General features: G+C 48.3%; 1 protein-coding gene across 2 annotated transcripts in view; it reads left to right on the top strand.

Annotated features, from left to right (window-relative positions):
• NRXN3 (neurexin 3) overlaps positions 1–18,632 on the top strand; it is a 335,275-nt gene that overhangs the window by 23,781 nt on the left and 292,862 nt on the right. Inside the window, exon 4 of one of the 2 annotated variants that reach the window (XM_040411260.1) lies at positions 2,013–2,024. The exons of the other annotated variant lie outside the window; for it this stretch is intronic. Coding sequence (XP_040267194.1) covers positions 2,013–2,024 — 12 coding nt within the window. The remainder of the gene's footprint in view (positions 1–2,012; positions 2,025–18,632) is intronic. 2 annotated transcript variants of the gene reach the window in all.

The raw sequence follows: 18,632 nt of genomic DNA on the forward strand, positions 1-18,632 counted from the left end.
TGCCTCTTTGATGTAATGTTTAGGAATATAATAGAAATGAAGACTCCTTCTTCCGTCCTGCCATGTGGCTGCTGTAGACCTCCATGAGTAGTGTGGCTGCGGAGCTTGCACTCTGTCGTGTCTGCTGCGTGCGCCCTCAGCCGGTGTCATACTGGAGATAAATCCCCCTGACCGTTATCTCTCTGATTTATGTTCCAGGCTTTTCTTTCTCCCTCTCATTTGTATTTTGCTCTCTGTCTGTCGCTCCCTCCCTTCTTCTCCTCCATTTATCTCTCATTTCTCTGCTTATCTCGCCTTTCCAGTCTCCAGTTATTTAATGGATTATTAACTCCTTCCTGGCTGCAGATGACTCTGCACTAGGTCCATGTGGGCTTGGGGATTAGTTACGGGTCATCGGCCTGGGAAGGACACTGCTGGGGAGATCTGATTTCATGTCATTGTGGAGTCCTGGGAATGGCGCTCCAATCAACTCCATTCATTGACTTTTTTTTTTTCTTTTTTCTTTTCTTTTTTTTTTCTTTTGCCGTACCCCCATGGGTCTGCAGAAGAGGTCACCTCATTATACCACGTAAATTAGAGGGTGTCGCCCATCATCCTATGCCAGTGAATGAGATAATGGGGGGGGGGGGGAGTAGACAGTGTGGATGCTGGGAGTGGTGATTCCTGGCTAATATTCATTGTTTAGTCCTGGGCAGAGCTGCAGCGTACTGTATATTGAGATTTTTCACTTTTGTAGTCTTTCAGCATCCAGTCCACAGTTTGGGAAATGAAGATGTTTATGGTTTGCTGTTGCCTATTGAGCAACTTAGGACCCCCGACCTGAAATAAATGACACCAGAGTGCCCCCAATGTATGATAATACAGTGTGCTACCCATCAAGAAACAGCCCCTAGGGTGCATGACAGCCAGGGTTTAGAGAGAATTGCTCAGGTTACCTCCTGGGCATGACTATAAGATGGTTGGGGTGAGTCCTGGCCTGTGTTCATGGGGAGAAGACTTCTCATTTTCCATAATATCTATCTATTTTAGTGTCAGTTTCCTCTCATATGGCTTTCTCTGCCAGGCCCAATAAATGTCGCTCTACTTCTAAGATTGGAGCAGAGACCTGGTGCTCTTCTGGAGCAAGGACCTGGTGCTCTTCTGGAGCATAGACCTTTTTATGGTGCTCTTCTGGAGCAGGGACCTCTTATGGCGCTCTTCTGGAGCAGGGACCTCTTATGGTGCTCTTCTGGAGCAGGGACCTCTTATGGCGCTCTTCTGGAGCAGGGACCTCTTATGGCGCTCTTCTGGAGCAGGGACCTCTTATGGCGCTCTTCTGGAGCAGGGACCTCTTATGGCGCTCTTCTGGAGCAGGGACCTCTTATGGCGCTCTTCTGGAGCAGGGACCTCTTATGGCGCTCTTCTGGAGCAGGGACCTCTTATGGCGCTCTTCTGGAGCAGGGACCTCTTATGGCGCTCTCCTGGAGCAGGGACCTCTTATGGCGCTCTCCTGGAGCAGGGACCTCTTATGGCGCTCTTCTGGAGCAGGGACCTCTTATGGCGCTCTCCTGGAGCAGGGACCTCTTATGGCGCTCTCCTGGAGCAGGGACCTCTTATGGCGCTCTCCTGGAGCAGGGACCTCTTATGGCGCTCTCCTGGAGCAGGGACCTCTTATGGCGCTCTCCTGGAGCAGGGACCTCTTATGGCGCTCTCCTGGAGCAGGGACCTCTTATGGCGCTCTCCTGGAGCAGGGACCTCTTATGGCGCTCTCCTGGAGCAGGGACCTCTTATGGCGCTCTCCTGGAGCAGGGACCTCTTATGGCGCTCTCCTGGAGCAGGGACCTCTTATGGCGCTCTCCTGGAGCAGAGACCTCTCGGGGCGCTCTCCTGGAGCAGGGACCTCTTATGGCGCTCTTCTGGAGCAGGGACCTCTCGGGGCGTTGCTCCGGAGCAGGCTGGAGGAGATGTGGAGGCTGGCGGTGCCTACGTCACTGGTCCCTGGAGCTCTTGTACTTGTAGTCTTTACTGACTAGGACAATCACAAGGTCCTGGCTGACACCGGCAGTGATTGATGTCTCCTGAGAAGATGTCCGGTATGATATGGGCAGCACGTTATGGCCAATTAGAATTCAGACAGACTTCGACATTAACCCTTCATGTGCAGCGCAGTGACTGTCAGGTTAGTGTTGCAGCATTTACGCTTGCATAGGGGAAGCTGAAGTGTATACAAAGGGAAGAGGTTTGTTTTATAGCCCTCAGGGTCCAGAGGCGATTCATAAGCGGAGTGACCCCTAAACCGAAGATGTGGAGACACAATGTTATCTCCTTGTGCAGTCCCATCTCCTCAGTCCATGGGGTCCAGGGAGACCTCTGCATACACAGATAAGGAACCGTCCCATCCTCATTATGATACAAGCGCCACATGAATTTACTTGTGATGCTAATTATGATATTTGCATATGGAGTTAGGGTGGGCACACAGGAAATAATGGGAAGTGACATGTCTGAGCTCAGGTGCTGTCTCCCACAGACATGCCCTTTGCGATGAGGGCCATATGCAGTGCTTGGCTAGACGTGGTATTTGAAAGGGTTAAGTGGGCGCCTCAGTGCTCCTTGCCTTGGGCAGTACTACACACTGTATCATGGAAGTGTCGCTGTGTGTTAGGTGAGTGGTGGTGACAGCAGCGGTCTGGGGGCCGCAGGCAGCTCGCACAGACTCCCTGTACCATGGACTGTGACAGAAGAGGTGGGGGGCCGTGCCACGTCACACTGAAAACCACATCCTGGGGTCCTAGCGTTAGCTCTGATGTGCCAGTGCACATCTGGGGGGTGAAAAGTAATGCTGGGTAAACAATTATGAGCACAGGTCAGCTCTTGCTGTGGCCTTGCCAGCTGATATCACAGATTGCAGCCTGCACACTCCCTGGCGCGCTGTGTTCACTGCACAGGCTCTACACTGGCACTACAATGACGTATTGGGCTACTTTCACACTAGCGTTAATATTTTCCGGTATTAATACCCGTCATAGGGTCTCAATACTGGAAAAAATGCTTCCGTTTTGTCCCCATTCTTTGTCAATGGGGACAAAACGTAACTGGACAGAACGGAGAGCGCCAAAATGCATTCCGTTCTCATACCGGAGAGCAGCGCTGCGATTTGCTTTCTGTCCTGGGATGCGGAGCAATACGGATCTGTCATGACGCACAATGCAAGTCAATGGGGATGGATCAGTTTTCTCTGACCCAATCTAACACAATAGATAACGGATCCGTCCCCCATTGACTTTCAATGGAGTTCATGACGGATCCGTCCTGGCTATGGTAAAGATAATACAATCGGATCAGTTCATAACGGATGCAGATGGTTGTATTATCAGTAACGGAAGCGTTTCTGCTGAACCCTGCTGGATCCATCAAAAACGCCTAAGGCTAAATGCACATGATCAGGATTGCGTGCAGATTTTCTGTGCGGATTTGCATGCAGAAAATCCGCACCGTATGTCATGTACATTGTATTCTATGATAATTTGAAATTATTTTTTCGAGATAATTTGAGATTTTTTCCGCGTGGATTTTGACCTGTGGTGCGGATTTTAAAATCCGCAGCATGTCAATTTATTTTTTCTGACCGGATTTTCTTCATTCACTTAGTAATGTCCGCATGTGGAAAATCCGCACCAATTGATGCGGATTGACCGCACAGATTTGCCTGCGAACACCTGCGGATTTCAGTGCGGATTCTCCACACATAAATCCTGAACGTGTGCATGTTTCCTTAGAGCCATTCCGTGTTCACAGGCACTAAAACACCAACGCTGGCTATCTGGCACCGCAAAGCTGGGTATCTGGACTGTGCATTGTCTGCTGGCACCGCAAAGCTGGGTATCTGGACTGTGCATTGTCTGCTGGCACCGCAAAGCTGGGTATCTGGACTGTGCATTGTCTGCTGGCACCGCAAAGCTGGGTATCTGGACTGTGCATTGTCTGCTGGCACCGCAAAGCTGGGTATCTGGACTGTGCATTGTCTGCTGGCACCGCAAAGCTGGGTATCTGGACTGTGCATTGTCTGCTGGCACCGCAAAGCTGGGTATCTGGACTGTGCAATGTCTGCTGGCACCGCAAAGCTGGGTATCTGGACTGTGCATTGTCTGCTGGCACCGCAAAGCTGGGTATCTGGACTGTGCATTGTCTGCTGGCACCGCAAAGCTGGGTATCTGGACTGTGCATTGTCTGCTGGCACCGCAAAGCTGGGTATCTGGACTGTGCATTGTCTGCTGGCACCGCAAAGCTGGGTATCTGGACTGTGCAATGTCTGCTGGCACCGCAAAGCTGGGTATCTGGACTGTGCATTGTCTGCTGGCACCGCAAAGCTGGGTATCTGGACTGTGCATTGTCTGCTGGCACCGCAAAGCTGGGTATCTGGACTGTGCATTGTCTGCTGGCACCGCAAAGCTGTCAATTTATTTTTTCTGACCGGATTTTCTTCATTCACTTAGTAATGTCCGCATGTGGAAAATCCGCACCAATTGATGCGGATTGACCGCACAGATTTGCCTGCGAACACCTGCGGATTTCAGTGCGGATTCTCCACACATAAATCCTGAACGTGTGCATGTTTCCTTAGAGCCATTCCGTGTTCACAGGCACTAAAACACCAACGCTGGCTATCTGGCACCGCAAAGCTGGGTATCTGGACTGTGCATTGTCTGCTGGCACCGCAAAGCTGGGTATCTGGACTGTGCATTGTCTGCTGGCACCGCAAAGCTGGGTATCTGGACTGTGCATTGTCTGCTGGCACCGCAAAGCTGGGTATCTGGACTGTGCATTGTCTGCTGGCACCGCAAAGCTGGGTATCTGGACTGTGCATTGTCTGCTGGCACCGCAAAGCTGGGTATCTGGACTGTGCATTGTCTGCTGGCACCGCAAAGCTGGGTATCTGGACTGTGCATTGTCTGCTGGCACCGCAAAGCTGGGTATCTGGACTGTGCAATGTCTGCTGGCACCGCAAAGCTGGGTATCTGGACTGTGCATTGTCTGCTGGCACCGCAAAGCTGGGTATCTGGACTGTGCATTGTCTGCTGGCACCGCAAAGCTGGGTATCTGGACTGTGCAATGTCTGCTGGCACCGCAAAGCTGGGTATCTGGACTGTGCATTGTCTGCTGGCACCGCAAAGCTGGGTATCTGGACTGTGCATTGTCTGCTGGCACCGCAAAGCTGGGTATCTGGACTGTGCATTGTCTGCTGGCACCGCAAAACTGGGTATCTGGACTGTGCATTGTCTGCTGGCACCGCAAAACTGGGTATCTGGACTGTGCATTGTCTGCTGGCACCGCAAAACTGGGTATCTGGACTGTGCATTGTCTGCTGGCACCGCAAAGCTGGGTATCTGGACTGTGCATTGTCTGCTGGCACCGCAAAGCTGGGTATCTGGACTGTGCATTGTCTGCTGGCACCGCAAAGCTGGGTATCTTGGTATCTTTCTAAGGTATCACTAGCATAGTAGCATTGTTGGATGCATTTTTGGCGGTCCTGCAGAAAGTATTTTTATTTTTTATATATATAGTTATTACATAACTAATATTGTGTCGACACTGGATAGAGATTGCACGGATTCTGGCATGGTCGTGGGGTTGTTTTTGTTGTTGGGCTGGTGGGTGATGCTGCTGGAGAAGACTTGTACTGTGTGATGTCATGTAGCACAGACTGATGACATCACCTTAGCTGTGGTCCCCGAAGGTAGAGGTTAGCAGTGTGGCAGCCGATGATGGTCGGAGGTGACGCGTCTTCAGAGGTGAGCACTGGTTATGTGGCTAATGAGCTTTGTGGATTAGCTGTGAGTGCTCGTCCTGTAATTACACTGCATGTCTTCATCCACTGGGTGGGCCGGATACAGAGCAGGGGTCTTCTCCATATATTCTGGTCCTTCTGTAGTAAAAGGCATGCCTACTTCTGAAGGGAATACGCATTATACATGTGGTGCGGTTCTCATTGATTGCTATGACAGCAGTAGAACATTGACTGGAAGCTGAAATCCTCATTCATTACATTTGATACTGTCATTATTGCTCCCCTAAACCATGCACTGTGTCCTGGAATGTGTTTGTGAACTTGGAGCGCCCCCTTCTGGCACAGAGTAGTAATGCAGCCTACCTTCCAGACATCTACACTCTTCACCTTCTTTTCCCTTTTTGTAGATGATCCTACAGAAAACTAGAGAAAAAAATCCCAGTCTGTATTTGGCAGCTCCATGCGACCATCACTGTACTGATATTGTTCTAGATACCTACAGTCTTTAATTTTCATTGAGCACATGATAACTGGTAGCATAGTAAGGCTGAAAAGACATCTGTCCATAGACATCATCTTCCTCCACTGTGGGTCCTGAGGAAGAAGTCCCTCATGATGTAGAAGACAATTTACCTCCTTAGGGAAAAAAATAATTCCTGAATCCAAACCTGACAATTGGAGAAACTGCCTGAATCATCACCCAAACTCCAGTAATCTACTAACTATAGCCTGTAATATTCTACTTCAGACATCCAGGTCTCTCCATCACAACCTGCTCTGGCAGAGAATCTCACAGTACCCATAGTCTCACTGCTCTTACAGTAAAGAGTCCATAGTCTCCCTGCTCTTACAGTAAAGAGTCCATAGTCTCACTGCTCTTACAGTAAAGAGTCCATAGTCTCACTGCTCTTACAGTAAAGAGTCCATAGTCTCACTGCTCTTACAGTAAAGAGTCCATAGTCTCAGTGCTCTTACAGTATAGAGTCCATAGTCTCACTGCTCTTACAGTATAGAGTCCATAGTCTCACTGCTCTTACAGTACAGAGTCTATAGTCTCAGTGCTCTTACAGTAAAGAGTCCATAGTCTCACTGCTCTTACAGTAAAGAGTCCATAGTCTCACTGCTCTTACAGTAAAGAGTCCATAGTCTCACTGCTCTTACAGTAAAGAGTCCATAGTCTCACTGCTCTTACAGTAAAGAGTCTATAGTCTCAGTGCTCTTACAGTAAAGAGTCCATAGTCTCACTGCTCTTACAGTAAAGAGTCCATAGTCTCACTGCTCTTACAGTATAGAGTCCATAGTCTCACTGCTCTTACAGTAAAGAGTCCATAGTCTCACTGCTCTTACAGTAAAGAGTCTATAGTCTCAGTGCTCTTACAGTAAAGAGTCCATAGTCTCACTGCTCTTACAGTATAGAGTCCATAGTCTCACTGCTCTTACAGTAAAGAGTCCATAGTCTCACTGCTCTTACAGTAAAGAGTCTATAGTCTCAGTGCTCTTACAGTAAAGAGTCCATAGTCTCACTGCTCTTACAGTAAAGAGTCCATAGTCTCACTGCTCTTACAGTAAAGAGTCCATAGTCTCACTGCTCTTACAGTAAAGAGTCTATAGTCTCAGTGCTCTTACAGTAAAGAGTCCATAGTCTCACTGCTCTTACAGTATAGAGTCCATAGTCTCACTGCTCTTACAGTAAAGAGTCCATAGTCTCCCTGCTCTTACAGTATAGAGCCCATAGTCTCACTGCTCTTACAGTATAGAGTCCATAGTCTCACTGCTCTTACAGTAAAGAGTCCATAGTCTTACTGCTCTTACAGTAAAGAGTCCATAGTCTCACTGCTCTTACAGTAAAGAGTCCATAGTCTCACTGCTCTTACAGTATAGAGTCCATAGTCTCACTGCTCTTACAGTATAGAGTCCATAGTCTCACTGCTCTTACAGTATAGAGCCCATAGTCTCACTGCTCTTACAGTATAGAGCCCATAGTCTCACTGCTCTTACAGTATAGAGTCCATAGTCTCACTGCTCTTACAGTAAAGAGTCCATAGTCTCACTGCTCTTACTGTAAAGAGTCCATAGTCTGACTGCTCTTACAGTATAGAGTCCATAGTCTGACTGCTCTTACAGTATAGAGTCCATAGTCTCACTGCTCTTACAGTAAAGAGCCCATAGTCTCACTGCTCTTACAGTAAAGAGCCCATAGTCTCGTTGCTCGTGCAGTAGAGTGCGTGGTCTCCATCCCATCTCCCTTTGCCAGCCTTTCGGACATAATTGAACCTGTTTGCTAATAATTTCTGCATCTGGTCTTTACAGTCTCCATTTTCTTGGTCCTCCGACCCTGCCCATATTTTCATGTGGCGTGTGTTGGGTGCAGGGAGGTTACGGCACATGACGGCTGTGATTAGTGGCGGGGCAGGTTAATGCAGCCATTTATTGCTGTCCTGGAGGTGACAGGCTTTTAGTGGTGTGAACATTTTATTACAGTGACATCATCTCTCCAGAGGAGATGGAAAGGTCTCTGCGCCCCTCCCTCTGCAGGGTGACTGGTGGTGGGTGCTATTGTCTGCAGCGTCTGCCACCCTGCCTTGATCGAGCACAACATGATACCATTAGATTGTCAGCTTTGGGGGTCATACTGATAGAGGCTGCAGAGCTCTGAGGATATGCAGTGTAATAAAGTCCACATTTGGGCACTTTGCTTGGGGCTCTGGTGCAGCAACATGCACAATATACAGTCTATGGCAGGGGTGCACAACCTGCGGCTTGGGGCCACAGGCAGCCCCTAGATACCATTCTGTGCGGCCTCCATCTCCTCAATCTGGTAACAGATGGATGTCTTTGTCTTGTGGCTGCTCACATGCATTTGTCTTTTATTTCTCCCAGTAGATGGGATTGGGTTGTCTGGAGGGGGGTGTAACGCTCAGACCCGGCCACTAGGTGCTGCTCTAGAACACCACGACTCTCCTGCACACAGCTTTTTGTGACTTGTGCAGTGTGTGTCTGTCTGTCCGTCCGTCCGTCCATCCATGGCACACACGGACATAACCCGACATGAGTGGAGAGAAGAGCTGTGCGCCGGATCTTGAATTGCATGAAAATTTCAAAAACGGTTAGCACTCAAGGTATATTAAATCAGGCAATTATAAGATCAAAATAACACGTAATATAATATTGCTGGATCTATCCCTGGTCAACAGTATTTTCTTTTGATCTTTTTAATAATATAGAATTCCAGATTTAATACACTGTTTTTGTAATTTTCATTCACTTCTTGTATGGACTCTGGGGTGCAGGAGCCCGGTTGTAGCACTTGGTATAACTAGGAGTCCGTACTTGGTGTGAATGAGCCCCTATTTGTATAGTTTGTTTGACTGATCTTGATTTTCTTCTGTGCAAAAGGAAAAAGAGGCTGTGTTCACATGGCGCTGGAGCCTCCATCAGACTTTTCATTTGGTGGGAGGATTTGTACAGAATATAGAGGCCTTCCTTCCATGGACATAATGGTGAGATAAGTCGGCGGGGTGCGTTGGACACTCGTTCTATAATGGATCCTGCAGTCGTACAAACTTTGCAGTATTTTCAGCAACAAGTATGGCGTGCTCTGACAAACCAGTGGATCAATCAGATTGTCAGGGCATCTGCTGTAACTGAAGCCGTGATCCTAGTGTGAACGATGCCAGCAGAGAGCAGGAACGTGACCGCGCTCCTAGATCAGGGGGGACTGTGATGGAGGGCAGCTGCAGAGAATGGACCTGTCATGATGTCACTGCTCCCATACATCACACCATAGCCAGAGTTTGATGCGAGCTGCTGCAGCCGAGCCGTCTGGGGATCGGCGTGTGCTGGTTTCTGGAGGCCCACGGATTTGCTGACTTTACCCTGGGTCCCATACTCTTTAGACTTTGGGTTTCTGTTGCTCTGCTGCAGTGATGGTCAGTTCGCAGTGTTGGCCAGCGAACACATGCGGGCTGCCATCTTTAGTAAGGTAGACTTACCCGTCCGGCGATGCACAGGTAAGCCCTTGCCTGTGCCTTTGCCGGGAGCCGGTCTGATATCAAATGCAGTCACCGGGAGCAGGCAGTTCTGAGAACAGCCGCCAGGGGCCTTCATCGGGCTGTTCTCGGAACTGCCTGCTCCTGGCACAGGTAAGGGCTTACCTGTGCATCGCCGGACGGGTGAGTCTACCTTACTAAGGATGGCAACCCGCATGTGTTCGGTGGAAAAAGAGCCTTCAAATCCTTTTCAACTCCATCCTGAAGGTCTGATATGCAATATCCACTCCTATAGGATTAAGATGTACCCCATTGGGTAACGGCAAATCTGCATTGTTCCCCTCTAGCATCCAGGGTCTCATGTGAAGTCCATTCAAGGACCCACCTGGCACCCCACCAAAACTGCTGAGCAACCACCTTGGACCACAGTGTCACACCTGCCGCACAGAAGCTAAAAGCGCCCTAAATCTGCCTTGATTAGTGATGATAAGCTTCATCAGGCCCAAGTCGTTACCTTCAGCCTGGACAACCGGCTGTGGTATTGTGGTTAATGGCCGCACCAAAGTCCTCTCCAATGAACCGTCATCGATTGCAAGCCAAGAGAGAGGCTTATGGGACGATGCTCTGCGGTCCGGTGTATCAGAATGTCCCGCCATCCACACCTCGATGCTCTGCGGTCCGGTGTATCAGAATGTCCCGCCATCCACACCTCGATGCTCTGCGGGCCGGTGTATCAGAATGTCCCACCATCCACACCTCGATGCTCTGCGGTCCGGTGTATCAGAATGTCCCGCCATCCACACCTCGATGCTCTGCGGTCCGGTGTATCAGAATGTCCCGCCATCCACACCTCGATGCTCTGCGGGCCGGTGTATCAGAATGTCCCGCCATCCACACCTCGATGCTCTGCGGGCCGGTGTATCAGAATGTCCCGCCATCCACACCTCGATGCTCTGCGGGCCGGTGTATCAGAATGTCCCACCATCCACACGTCGATGCTCTGCGGGCCGGTGTATCAGAATGTCCCGCCATCCACACCTCGATGCTCTGCGGGCCGGTGTATCAGAATGTCCCGCCATCCACACTTCGATGCTCTGCGGGCCGGTGTATCAGAATGTCCCGCCATCCACACCTCGATGCTCTGCGGGCCGGTGTATCAGAATGTCCCACCATCCACACGTCGATGCTCTGCGGGCCGGTGTATCAGAATATCCCGCCATCCACACCTCGATGCTCTGCGGTCCGGTGTATCAGAATGTCCCGCCATCCACACCTCGATGCTCTGCGGGCCGGTGTATCAGAATATCCTGCCATCCACACCTCACAGGGGAGACCCCAGAAAGCCAAATTACACTGGAAGTCCTAACTGCCGTTTTTCTTTTTTTTTTTTTTGTGTAATGAGTAGGGGCAGTGATGCTGACCATTTTTTTTATATTAATTACTCAAATCCTAAGTTTTTATTAGAAAAATAGCTTTAACCCCTTCCTGATGCAACGGTTTTCCATTTTTGCATTTCCGTCTTCCGCTCCCTGCCTTCACACGGGGCTTGTTGGTTGGGATCTTCATTCTCTGGGTCAGTATGATTATGGCGATACCACACACGTGTAGTTTTTCTTGCGTTTTAATGCTGAAAAAAAATCAAAACTTGGAAAATTTTCAGGTCATCGCCGTATTCTGACCCACATAACTTTTTTTTTTTTTTATAGTTATGTCTACGGAGGGTAAGTGAAGTGATGAAAAAACAGAAAATTGGACATTTTTATTGATTTATTTTCAATTACGCTGTTCACTGGGTTTTTTAAAGTTTTTTTAAAAATATATTTTAATAGTTACATTTTTGTAATGAAAATTGTAGTGAATTGTAATGAAAATGATAGTAATTACCATTATGTGTTCGATTCTTACTAAACCCCAGTGATACTGCCCCAAAACCAACATGCCAACCGTGTCCGTATACAGATCAGCTCCGCATTTTAAACCCGGGTGTGTGCACCAAGGAGCGGGGCGGGGGGGCGGGGTGGGTGGTTAGGCAGTTGGGTTGACTTGTTACTTGGAGCCGTAGGGAGAAGTGGGCAGGCCGCCTCAATGCATTAACCATGAATGAAAACGGTCTACAGTCTGTGTCTTGTGCAGAGTAGACATAGGGGGTGGGGCCTTCCATGCGCTTCGGGCCCCCTGTACTGCGGGCCCCATATCAACGGCGTGGTCTGCTATATTGGTGGTATGCCACTGCAGCAGGGTTCAAGAGGCAGTTGCTTGGGCCCCCCAGGAGCAACTGCGCCCGGGGCAGCTGCCCCTTTTGCCCTGCGTTAAAGACGGCCCTGTTCATTGAGCACCCCCCCATGGGTGGCATTCCCTGCTGGACTGGCAATCCCCACCTTTGGAGGGTTACTTTGCTCCACGAAAACCGCAGGTGGATGAGCGAGCCCCCCGCATATTGAGCAGTCATGGCGAATTTAAAGGATGAGGAGAAGCGACAATATCCCTCATTAAAAGACCAGCCTGATCTATTCCGGCGATGGTCGCTGTGCTTGTATCTGTTGTAACCACACTTCCATTGTCCTTGACACCTAAGGCTACTTTCACACTTGCCGCAGAGGATTCCGGCAGGCAGTTCCATCACCGCAGGGAATCCTGATCCCTATGACAAATGCATTGAAATGCCGGATCCGTCTCTCCAATGTCATCTCGAAAAACGGATTCGGCATTAATTTTTTTAACCATTTCTTTGCGGTCTGAGCATGCGCAGACCACAATGCCGGATCTGTTTTGCCAGAACACTGCATTAATGCATTTCAATGGGAAAAAATGCCGGATCCGGCATTCCGGTGGTATTATCTCAGTACTGAAAAGGCAAAAAGACTGCACTGAAGACGTCCTGATGCATCCTGAACGGATCGCTCTCCATTCAGAATGCATGCGGATATGCCTGATCAGTTCTTTTCCGGTATTGAGCCCCTGTGACGGAACTCAATAACGCTAGTGTGAAAGTGCCCTAACCAAGGTGGGGGACAAAGCCAAACAGTGTAGCTGTTGGGCGCCATGAATCGTTTCCATGTAGACAGAGTCCTGCTTCCTTCTCTGGAAACCATTGAACATGTGATGGAGCGTCATGGGAGGATCTTTACATCTCAATATGCTGACCCCTGTCTCCTCTGCTCCTCACCTCCTCTGCTGCTTAACCCATCTGAAGATGACCGATAAGATGAAGAAATCTTACGGGAGGAAGACTATGAACTCCGGCTCCGAGATGAGCTGCACCCATGGCGACGATACGTCCTTCTCTGGTGACTACCACGATGACCTTTTTTATTCTTGAGATAGCTGGCAATTTCAGACTCTACCACCAACAAAGAATAGAGGATGGGGATTTCTGGGCCTATGGACACTGCCACCCATGATCTTGCAGCCTCACGGGGAGCACCAGCTGGGGGTACTGCTGGTGAGGACGTGGCTAAACACACAGGGCGAACACCCCTGCGAATGCAGTAACGGGTGCAGTGCAATTCCCGGTAACAGCCCTGGTCAATGGGAAGGTGCTACTACCCCTCCTTTTTTAGTCCAACCTTGTTGCGTCTGATTTGATTCTCCATCGTGTCTACTCCCCTCTATCTCTACTGCCACACCAGTGTGCTCCCTGGGCAGCAACCAGCAGAGCTCTGTCCTGATGGGCCCTGGGGATTTCTTATCGGGGAGCTTTGGCCATGCCCACATAATTGCCCAAAATGTATGCTCCTGAAGGAGACCTGGGGCAGCATTCCTGGAGGACCCTTCTGTCCTTTGTGCTTCCACAGACTGCCCCCTGCTGGTTGTTGGTAACCTCTGCCAGGTCACACGCTGCATGCTATGGGTGGAGCTGGATATCTGCTCAGCCTCACACGGTGGGTGGACAGGTCCACTCCAATGGAGCACGCAGGTTTACTGGGCTGGAGGGCACAACGTGCTGTACTGGGACTATGGGGGATGGGGCGTGGAATGGTCCTGCGTGGCCTCCCTTCAGCAACTTCTGTATGGACATCTGAGGCAACCGGGACATACCGTCATTCGCTAGCCAACGAAGTATGTGAAGCATGTCACATGGGTGATATGGCTGTGTAGTGGGCGTACGGATGGGGTATGAAATGGGTGTGATATGTCTGTATAGTGGGGGTATGTAATGGGTGTGATATGTCTGTATAGTGGGCGTACTGATGGGGTATGTAATGGGTGTGATATGTCTGTGTAGTGGGGGTATGTAATGGGTGTGATATGTCTGTATAGTGGGGGTATGTAATGGGTGTGATATGTCTGTATAGTGGGGGTATGTAATGGGTGTGATATGTCTGTATAGTGGGCATACTGATGGGGTATGTCACATGGGTGATATGTCTGTATAGTGGGTGTACTGATGGGGTATGTAATGTGTGATATGTCTGTGTAGTGGGCGTACGGATGGGGTATATAATGGGTGTGATATGTCTGTATAGTGGGCGTACTGCTGGGGTATGTCACATGGATGATATGTCTGTATAGTGGGCATACTGATGGGGTATGTCACATGGGTGATATGTCTGTATAGTGCGCGTACGGATGGGGTATGTAATGGGTGTGATATGTCTGTATAGTGGGCGTACTGATGGGGTATGTAATGGGTGTGATATGTCTGTATAGTGGGCGTACTGATGGGGTATGTAATGGGTGTGATATGTCTGTATAGTGGGCGTACTGATGGGGTATGTAATGGGTGTGATATGTCTGTATAGTGGGTGTACTGTATGGGGTATGTAATGTGTGATATGTCTGTATAGTGGGCGTACTGATGGGGTATGTCACATGGGTGATATGTCTGTATAGTGGGCGTACTGATGGGGTATGTAATGTGTGATATGTCTGTATAGTGGGCGTACTGATGGGGTATGTCATGGGTGTGATATGTCTGTATAGTGGGCGTACTGATGGGGTATGTCACATGGGTGATATGTCTGTATAGTGGGCGTACTGATGGGGTATGTCACATGGGTGATATGTCTGTATAGTGCGCGTACGGATGGGGTATGTAATGGGTGTGATATGTCTGTATAGTGGGCGTACTGATGGGGTATGTCATGGGTGTGATATGTCTGTATAGTGGGCGTACTGATGGGGTATGTAATGGGTGTGATATGTCTGTATAGTGGGCGTACTGATGGGGTATGTAATGGGTGTGATATGTCTGTATAGTGGGTGTACTGATGGGGTATGTCACATGAGTGATATGTCTGTATAGTGCGCATACGGATGGGGTATGTAATGGGTGTGATATGTCTGTATAGTGGGTGTACTGTATGGGGTATGTAATGTGTGACATGTCTGTATAGTGGGCGTACTGATGGGGTATGTCACATGGGTGATATGTCTGTATAGTGCGCGTACGGATGGGGTATGTAATGGGTGTGATATGTCTGTATAGTGGGCGTACTGATGGGGTATGTAATGGGTGTGATATGTCTGTATAGTGGGCGTACTGATGGGGTATGTCATGGGTGTGATATGTCTGTATAGTGGGTGTACTGCTGGGGTATGTCACATGGATGATATGTCTGTATAGTGGGCATACTGATGGGGTATGTAATGGGTGTGATATGTCTGTATAGTGGGTGTACTGATGGGGTATGTCACATGGGTGATATGTCTGTATAGTGGGCGTACTGATGGGGTATGTAATGGGTGTGATATGTCTGTATAGTGGGCGTACTGATGGGGTATGTCACATGGGTGATATGTCTGTATAGTGGGCGTACTGATGGGGTATGTAATGGGTGTGATATGTCTGTATAGTGGGCGTACTGATGGGGTATGTCACATGGGTGATATGTCTGTATAGTGGGCGTACTGATGGGGTATGTAATGGGTGTGATATGTCTGTATAGTGGGCGTACTGATGGGGTATGTCACATGGGTGATATGTCTGTATAGTGGGCGTACTGATGGGGTATGTAATGGGTGTGATATGTCTGTATAGTGGGCGTACTGATGGGGTATGTCACATGGGTGATATGTCTGTATAGTGGGCGTACTGTATGGGGTATGTAATGTGTGATATGTCTGTATAGTGGGCGTACTGATGGGGTATGTCACATGGGTGATATGTCTGTATAGTGGGCGTACTGATGGGGTATGTAATGTGTGATATGTCTGTATAGTGGGCGTACTGATGGGGTATGTCATGGGTGTGATATGTCTGTATAGTGGGCGTACTGATGGGGTATGTCACATGGGTGATATGTCTGTATAGTGGGCGTACTGATGGGGTATGTCACATGGGTGATATGTCTGTATAGTGCGCGTACGGATGGGGTATGTCACATGGGTGTGATATGTCTGTATAGTGGGCGTACTGATGGGGTATGTAATGGGCAATTCCATTTGTGATGGAATCACTATTTAAGTATGTGCTTCCACATTGGTCGGTAAATAAGTCTGCTACTAAAGTATATGCATTTTGGTATTGTGTGACGAAGCATATATGAAACTACATTTTGCTTCTGTTACATTGTGTAAATTGTCCATAACATGTTGTGACGGAATCACTTTTCATGGACACAAAGCGATGAGTTTGTTTCAACAAGAATAAATCTCTGTGAATGTAAAAGAAAAAGATAATGTTTCTGTTATATATGTTATACATTACTTAGTATATAGCCTAGTAGCAGATATCATTTTTCTCACTTTGTTATACAACATGGCTTACCATCGATTTCAGCACTGTGACTGAATCACCAGTTCTCCTTCAGTGTAATGAAAGATTTTATTCAACTTAAGTTTTCTTTAATGAATATTTAAAAGCTTATAATTTTCTTTTATACAAGCAGCACTCAGTCTGCATTAACGGAGTTCGCAAATACATATTTCATTCTGTCATAGGACAACTTTAAAGTTGGCTGCGGTATATGTATAACATCATGTTCATCAATCCAGCATTGATTTTCTTTTTATGGGAACACAAAAATCTGGCCTGCTTCATCATTCTTTCTCAAGTTGAGAACTTCAAATTGGGAGTCTGCTGGTTGTCCAACGTATGATCGTTTTAATTTTTCCCATAGTATGTACAGAGCACGAAACTACCAACATTTATCAATGATGTAGTCCTTTAAAGAGGACCTTTCACTACTCTACAAACTAAAAACTAACTATATCAGTGGGCAGAGCGGCGCCCAGACATACTAGTAAGTGCAGGGGGACCCCTGGGCGCCGCTCTGCCCACTGATATAGTTAGTTTTTAGTTTGTAGAGTAGTGAAAGGTCCTCTTTAAACCAGGTGACATCCAACTGATATCGCTGTTGTAGAACTCTTCCCCAACCGCATTGACCTGCTGATTACTTGCTCTGGGACTTAAAGATTGGGATGGAGAGGGAAACTGATCACTGAGGCATTGTACAACTTTTATGATTTTCCGTGGACTGTGCGGAAGACCTCTCTTGACCCGCTTAAAGGGGTTGTCCGGGTTCAGAGCTGAACCCGGACATACCTCCTTTTTCCCCCTGACATGAGCATTGGAGCAGTTCATGCTCCGATGCTCTCCTTTGCCCTGCGCTAAATTGCGCAGGGCCAAGGCATTTTTTGGAGATCCGGTATCGGGGCTCTCCATGGGGCTGCCAGACACTGATGGCTAAAGCCCGCCCCTCAGAGCCGGTGACGTCACCGAACACACTGACGGGCGGAGGTTTCCGTCTGGCAGTGTGTTATTGAAAACAAAAGAGCCCTTGCCCTGTGCGATTTAGCGCAGGGCAAGAGAGCGCATCAGAGCATGAGATGCTCCAATGCTAGCCTCGGGGGTGGGGCTGCCTGGGTGAAAATAAAGGTATGTCCGGGTTCAGCTCTGAACCCGGACAACCCCTTTAAGTGCTTTCCCAAGACTTTGCCTACTATTGTACGGAAATGATGAAAGTAAAGCATATTCATGACTGCATGGAGTTTCGGCAACTGCTGTAGATATAGAAGCTTTATCTTGTGAACTCTCTTCTGCTTGTCTCTGTATCTTCTTTGAGCAATATTATGCTGTTTGTTGAATTTCCTAAGTTGTCTTGGTGTCATTGCTGTCCGCCTGTCTTGCTTCCAATCCTTTTCTTTCGTTCCTTCATGCAGGCCTGCATCTTTGTGTCTCTGTCGACTTTCACGACGTCTCTCCGCATCAGTTTTTGCCCATCTTTCTCACAAGTTGCTACAACCTCAAAGACATAAAATAAATTGGATGCTACATAGACCTATACTACCACTCTAGTTAGCATGAAGTGCCATAACTGTCCTAATAACATGTGAAAATTTGTGACTTTTTACAGTAATAATCCTGGTAAAGGTAGTGCTTTGCACAAAACTTTTTACTGACCTGTATAAAATACCGACCCATATAGCAAGAAAAATCCCTGTTATCGTGACGGAATCACATGCACACCATCTTTAAACAGCTAGTGGTTGACTTGTAAACCTGGTGGAAAGTCTCGATCTATTAATATCAGACCTCTAATGCATCCTACAAGTGACTGCACTTACCAAATGTCAAAACGTCCTGGCTTACTTGATAATATCACAAACTTGACAAAGAACGCACCATCTGTGCAAGCAAATCATCCATCTTGGTTTACAATGTTGCTACATCAAGGCACCTTTTTTTTTTAAAGTTACAAAACAATATTTCCTTGAACTTTAGATTGTGTACATTAAAGGGGTATTCAGAACACACCGTTTAATACTTACCTGCTCCCGGCGCGCTGTCCCCTTCTTGGTTTCGGCACTCGGCAGGGGACAGGCTTCATCTTGATTGATGTCTTCTCCTGGCCAGGCCGCGCACTGTACTGAACGGCCAAGCCGAGACCGCGCATGCGCCCTGGTGACTTCTTCCTGGCAAGTATACTATACTG

Source organism: Bufo bufo, chromosome 11, assembly GCF_905171765.1.
Source record: "Bufo bufo chromosome 11, aBufBuf1.1, whole genome shotgun sequence".
NCBI lineage: Eukaryota > Metazoa > Chordata > Amphibia > Anura > Bufonidae > Bufo > Bufo bufo.